The 6,484-nt window shown below is 58.6% G+C and overlaps 1 protein-coding gene across 2 annotated transcripts; it reads right to left on the minus strand.

The window, feature by feature from the left end:
* Positions 1-38: 38 nt before the first annotated feature.
* On the minus strand, positions 39-6,152 carry RHOC (ras homolog family member C). Of its 2 annotated transcripts, none has more exons than XM_027058343.2 (5): positions 6,014-6,152; positions 2,574-2,737; positions 1,920-2,040; positions 1,455-1,585; positions 39-694 (listed from the first exon to the last, which is right to left on the minus strand). In XM_027058343.2, the coding sequence occupies exons 2-5, from the start codon at positions 2,727-2,729 to the stop codon at positions 521-523; spliced, it is 582 nt and encodes a 193-aa protein (XP_026914144.1). In that variant the 5' UTR covers positions 2,730-2,737; positions 6,014-6,152; the 3' UTR covers positions 39-520. The 2 variants fall into 2 exon arrangements, with proteins under 2 accessions (XP_026914144.1, XP_026914145.1); XM_027058344.2 differs by lacking the exon at positions 6,014-6,152 and adding an exon at positions 3,957-4,063.
* Between the last annotated feature and the right edge of the window lie 332 nt (positions 6,153-6,484).

The following is a 6,484-nucleotide window of genomic DNA, read 5'->3' on the forward strand; positions in this document are numbered from 1 at the left end:
GGACCAGGAGAGAAAGACAGGAAGCCGCCACACACATGTTGGAGCCTGTGGCCTTTATTAGTGTCCCCCCACCAAGAAGAGCCAGAGTCTAGGCCCCAGTCCAAAGCAGAACCGTCAGGGGCCCGGGGCTCTGGGTTACACCCTCCAAGTCCCCTACCCCAGACACTCCCGTGAGCCAGAAGTGTATAAAGTGCTGGTGTGTGATGATCTTACGGGGAAGGCTGAAGGGATCAAGAGCCCCACCCCTGGACCAAGGCAGCAGGAGGAGGAACTCTGCTCTTGGAAGGGCAGGGAACTGCCCTAGGTTCCAGAGTATAGGGAGGGAGGGCCAGGCCACCACCACCACCACGGGGTTGCTGGAGGGGGGCTGGCAAAATTCAGAAATTCAGATGCAGTCCTGGGCTGGAAGGAACTGAAAAGGGAGCCTTCGGCAAGGAGCCCAAAGAGGATGGGGCCAGGAGGTGGGCAGCTCTGCAACCCTATGAAGGGAAGGGGGGGAACAGGGGAGGCCTTGCGGGTCTCAGAGAATGGGACAACCCCTCCGGCGCTTATTCTTGCGAACCTGGAGGCCAGCCCGAGTGGCCATCTCAAATACCTCCCTCACCCCCTCCTTGGTCTTGGCCGAGCACTCGAGGTAGCCAAAGGCACTGATCCGGTTTGCCATGTCCCGGCCCTCCTCAGATCGCACGGGCTCCTGGGAAGACAGAAGTCGAGAGGTTAAGGGAAGCTGGTGGCTAAGTGCACCTCTCCCCACTTTAGCCATGAGTGTAGTGACTAGGACAAATGCATCTTCCAGCCCTGGGCAGTTTCTGGGCCAGGACCCAAGACTCTTAATGTTTACATCAGATGTCTCCATCAGCCCTATATCCCATGGCACACCCTTCTCTGGCCTGAGCATCCAGCACCTCCTAACCAGTCTCCCACCCGTTCTCACTTTTTTCCAATAAGTGCCCTACGGCTGCCAAAATTTTTCTAACGCACAGACGTGACCATATCTGCCCCCCGGTTGAAAGTTTCGCCATAACTATCCTTGTAGGAGAGTCCATATTCTTTATCCTGGCCTCTGGCTAGAGAGCCACCTACAAGGTAAGCCAGCTCCCTCACTCTGGGCCTTCCGGCCATGCGGGCCCACCGGCATTGGAGTCCGCCCATGCCTCAAGCAAAAGATCTATTATAAGAAGCTGCCTCTGAAGACAGGGATGTTCCTCTTCTTAATAGCCCCAACCCCCAAAGAATGGAAGCAAATAAATTAAAACGCCAAGTGACCCTGGACAAATCACTGCATTCTCTGACAATTTCATCAGGTATGGTAGCGGAGAGCAAGAGCCCTTCTCGTTCTTCCTCGCCAGGGAGTAGGAGGTGGGCCTCCACTGCCTCACTGGGAAGTCCACTGGAGAGAAGACCCTAAGGAGGTCATCTGTCCCGGGGGCTCCAGGCCTGGCAGCCCCACCCACCTGCTTCATTTTGGCCAGCTCTCTCCTCGTATGCTCATCTTGCCTCAGGTCCTTCTTGTTCCCCACTAGGATGATGGGCACGTTGGGGCAGAAGTGCTTCACCTCCGGGGTCCACTTCTCAGGAATGTTTTCTGCACAGACATGTCCCGACAGGTGTTGGTGCCTCCACTTAGGCTAGAAAGCTCCCCCCAGGGTCCCCTTCTTTCCCCCCAGCAGTGTTAGAGGCTCTTCAGCACAACAGTCCCTTTCACAGCTCAAAGCCCCTCTGCCCCCACAGTACACCCTTGGAGCCCTCCCCAGGGCCAGAGTCACCACAGTGCAGGAGGCTGACAGGGCCCTGTCCCAAGCCCCCCGGCCTCGGCCTCTGATGGTGGCTGACAGGAGCTGAGGCGAGAGCTACCTCTGGTTGGCTGACTCCAAGGGGTTCTCAGTGCCTTTTCTCCGACGCCCTCACCCCCACCTCACCCAGGCTGTCGGGGCTGTCGATGGAGAAGCACATGAGGATGACGTCAGTGTCCGGGTAGGAGAGAGGCCGCAGGCGATCGTAGTCTTCCTGCCCAGCCGTGTCCCACAGAGCCAGCTCCACCTGATGCATAGGCCCAGTGAGTAGCTGGCCTGAGGGCCCCAGTTACACCCCTCCCCTGCCACCCAGAGGTCCTCTTCTGAAACCACTGGTCCTTGTGGCTCACTCAACATTTATTGAGCACTTGCTACATGCCAGGGACAGCGCTAATCACCATCACACAATGTAAATAAGGTGAGGTCTTAGAAATCCTGAGACATGGGTGCTTGATCTCTGTAGTTTATGAGCTCCCTCGTGAGCACCGCTATCTGATTTAAGTGACAAAAACCTTTGAAGGAGGCCTGACCACTATCCCCACTTTGCCGTCAAAGGAGCTTAAGCTCAGAGGCAAAAGGACTGGGCCCGGGTTATAGAGCCAGGGCGTAGAGAAGAAGGAGGTGTATCTAGATTTCCTAAAACTAAAGTTTCACTTAAACTTGTACTGGCTCCAGCAGGGAGAGTGGAGCAGGGACATGGGTGGTGAGGCAGGACATCCAAGGTCCAAAGGGAGGGGGCGGGGTTCCCAGGGGGAGACGGGGAAGGTTCTTGGCCTTCACCTGCTTGCCGTCCACCTCTATGTCTGCGATGTAGTTCTCAAAGACAGTGGGGACGTAGACCTCTGGGAACTGGTCCTTGCTGAAGACAATGAGGAGACAGGTCTTCCCACAGGCCCCATCTCCGACAATCACCAGCTTCTTTCTGATTGCAGCCATGGCTGGGGCTGGCAGGGAAGAGGCAGTGAGAATGTAGGGAAAAGCCAATATATCCAAAAACACTTCTCTGGGGCCCCCCAAGACCTGGAAACCAAGGCTTCCAGCAAAGAGAGGGAAGGGAGGGATAGGGGCTTGCCCAGGCACGTTCTTGCCAAGAACCAATCGTTCAGTCAACTGAGCTTGAAATTCCTAATCTGAGGGTCAGGGACAGGTCTCCCTAGACAGATTAGAATACAGAGGTGGGAGGTGGAAGAATCAGGGAGCCAGAAAACAGGAGTTCTGATCTAATCCACCAACTGTAGGACCCTAGACACTTAAGAGGGGGGATCAGGGACATGTCTGGAAGGGCCAGCTTTTATCTGCTATACAAATCAGGGCTTCAAGTCAGACTTTGTTACCAGGATTCTGATACTTCTAAAGTTTAATAATCGCTAGGGTCCAATCAAGAACACATTGTCCCTCACTCAGGACAAGTCCTGCCTGCCCAGTCACAAATGAGGCATCCTCTCCAAGACCACAGGCTAGTAAAACCAGCTACGAGGTGGCAGGTGGATAAGGGAAACTATGCTGAGCATTTCCACAAAAATCATCTCCTTCAGTTCCCAGAAGCCTGCAAGATCGATGGTGTGCTTCCCATTTTGCCAAACTAGGAAACAGGCTCTGTGAGGTTATAACGTGTGTTCAGAGCTGTGGCAGGGATGGCACTCAAAGCAGGGCTGTGTGACTCGAGACTCTGTTAGAGCCTTTTCTACGTATCACTCCAGAGATGGGAAAGAGAGCAGAGAGAAGGAAACCCAGAGGGCAGTGGCAGCGGCCAACCGGCTTCCCTGGCCCACCCCATCCCAGTCCCTAAAGCCAGCCCCGAGTCACACAAAGAAGGCTCAGTCCCGGCAGTGCCCACAGCCCACATTCGGGCAGTCTGCCTTCCTCCCCCCTTCCTTCTGGACCTGGCAGCAACACTGGGTCACTCAGCCCCAGGCAGGGGACAATGACCACACTGTAGGGAGCCACACATCCACCACAGCAGAGTGACTGAGAATAATCCACTAGGGAATCACCTCCACCCACCCCGCGGACCAGCCCCTGCCTCTCCTCTGTCCAGCTCACCCCAAGGCCCTGCCCACCCCTCCCTGTGACTCAGGGCGAGGAGTCAGCTTCCCGAGGTTTCCATATGTCCCCGGCCCCTAACACACAAGAGCAAGCATCTGCACAGTTCATCACACCTACCCAGCCTCCCTGCCCCTGAGCTGAGCCTCACTTCCTCCCTCCCTGGGGAGAGGAGCTGACCTCCAGCCGGCTGAGGTTCCCAGGCCTCCAGCCTCTGAGGAAGAGGGGGCGGGCTCTGAGAGCTGAGAGGCCGGTGGAGGCTGTAGGGAAGGGGGAGGGGGCTAGAGCCTGAGCTGGGAGGAGCTCCCAAAAAAAGAGCTGAACAAGGACCAGTCCCAGCACCAGCCAGGCAAGGAGTAGTTAAGAGAGAAGGGGATGGTAACCTGATCTCTGCCCCAGACCTGGCTTTTTCTCTCAGTCCCACATCCTGTCAAACTGGGCTGAACTCTTGTACTCCCCACATACCACCACCTCACAGCCTGGCTTTGGTCTGCCTTTTAGGAAAGCGAATTCTCCAAGCCCAAAGCTAGTTCTCTTCAACAGTAGGATCCTGGGTGGCCTCCCGCTCCTACACACACACACACACACACACACACACACACACACACGTACAAAACTGGGATGAGAGGAAGTGGATATGAGTCAGAGAGAATTTATAGGAGTTCAGAGGATACAGGGATACAGCCACACACTCCCCACCACAAAAGGGGCTCTCTCTCTGATACCCCAAGACAGGCAAGAAGGCATTCACCCTGCCAGCCGATCTCCTCCAAAACTGGAAACCACCTTCAAAAAGGGGGTTCCCCGGAAATTCTGCCCAGGTGATCAACTCCCCCCACCCACTCCCACTGGTTCCAATGGTCCAGCTGTGTGGAAAAAAAAAAAAAAAAAAAAAACCAGGCTGGGGTAGCCCCACCTGGGATGGGCAGTGTTGATGAAAGACAGTCACCACCAGGGTGAGTACCAGTTGTTTAGGTGTGAGGATGCCACTACCTGCCTGCAGCAGGACAGTTTAGATGACACCCCATGGTGGGAGCCACAGGCCAGAACTCAGGGGCAAGGGCATGCATTAAGTACTCTGAAGCCCCCAGCTCAATTAGAAGACTTTCCCTTCAGGCTCTCAGTTGGGCAAGAAGGGCAGCTGGCCTAGGCCAAGCCAGGACACCAGGCCCAAGGCCAGCATGGCAAGGACAACAGCTCCCTATTAGAGGCAGCCCCAGAAGAACTGCCCCACTGACCCTAAGATGGGCAACCAAACACCACACAGAGGCTGGAATGGAGCCTGAAGCTCCTGGAGCCTTCCCTGAGACCAGACATCCCGCCCTCTCCTCAATCATTCTCTAGACTTCCAGATGAACCAGAGGTAGGCTGTACAAAGCGGATCAGCCCTAAGGTCTAGGAAAGGAATCAGATACCACCTCAACTTTAAAACCAGAAGTGAGAACAGGACGCAGCCTTGCATCCTCCCAGCCCAAAGCCCCAGGATAATCCTGGGTTGGGGAGTGTAAAGGAGGGGTCTGGAAGGGAGGAGATTCTTACTTACACAAAAAGGAGCTGGATGCTTCCCAATCTCCCCTACCTCCCGCCCCAGGCACACTCCAGGAAGCTTCTGGGGAGGTGTCCAGACCTCTCCGAGCAGTGGCAGCCCCCACTGGCCACACCACGCCCCTATTCCCGCCATTCCACCGGCCTGGCCTGGGGGAATTCCCACCTCCACCCGGATTTGTGCCCGGACCCACACCCCACCCCAGGTCCACATCGGGCCGCCCAGCTTGGGAGCTACAGCGTCTGGAATTGGGCTCCCTCGCGGAGACACAAGTTGCCTCCTGGCTTCTCGCCCGGCGGGGCAGGTTCCGGGAAGCCGGGAGGGGAAAGGCAGGGACCCAGGCTCGGACACAGGAGCCGAGAGGCCCTGCGGGGCAGTTCCCGGAGCCGGGGGGTGGGGGGGTGGGGGGGTGGGGAGGAGCCCTCGCTGCAGCCCAGGGAGGGGCCGAGAGGGCCCGACCCTCACACAGCCCAGACGCCGCGTCCCGAAGGAAGGAGGGCGGCCCGCGCTCTGTCCAAAGCCCCCTCCCCGGCCGGCGCCCGGAGCTCCGGCCCAGAGGAGGGGAGCGAAAGTGCTCTCCCGGGGTCGAGTTCCTGGGACGCCCCGCCACCCTAGCCCCCGGCCCGGGTACCTTCCGCTCCGCTGCCTCCAGCTGCGCGGCCAATGCGGGAGGCTGAGACTGACCCGGGGGGCCCCGCCCCGCCCTCCTTCAGCGCAGCGGCGGGGAGGGGCGGACCCGGCTGGGGGAGGGACCGGCCGGGGGCGGCCCTTGGCTCTGCCCGCCCACCGCCCAGCCGGGGGCCACAGCTGCTGGCCCCCGCCGCTGGCCGGGGGTCGAGGGTGGGATGCCGGGCGGGTTGGGGAGTGGGCGGCGGGTGGGCCCCCTCGAGGACTCAGTCTCTGCTCCGCCTTCCAGCCCCCAGGGGTGGACCGGCGTCGGGAAAGTTGCGAGGCACTCGGGGTGGGGTCGGAAAGGGCCGCTGCTGCCCTCCCGTGGCCAACCGGCCACCGGCGCCTACACGCCCCGGGACCTCGCGGGAGGGGGGCTGCGGAAGACGCCCGCCCTCCTCTCGTAAAATCCTGCGGAGTAAGTACCGCTCAA

Source organism: Acinonyx jubatus, chromosome C1 (genome assembly GCF_027475565.1).
Source record: "Acinonyx jubatus isolate Ajub_Pintada_27869175 chromosome C1, VMU_Ajub_asm_v1.0, whole genome shotgun sequence".
Lineage (NCBI taxonomy): Eukaryota > Metazoa > Chordata > Mammalia > Carnivora > Felidae > Acinonyx > Acinonyx jubatus.

Bases quoted from the DNA above. Each gene is read 5' to 3' on its own strand.
- RHOC (XM_027058343.2), bottom strand. From the start codon at position 2,729: ATGGCTGCAATCAGAAAGAAGCTGGTGATTGTCGGAGATGGGGCCTGT. The intron at 2,041-2,573 runs GTGAAGGCCAAG...CCTATGCATCAG, and splicing joins TAGAGGTGGACGGCAAGCAG to GTGGAGCTGGCTCTGTGGGA. The intron at 695-1,454 runs GTGGGTGGGGCT...CTGTCTTCCCAG, and splicing joins AGCTGGCCAAAATGAAGCAG to GAGCCCGTGCGATCTGAGGA.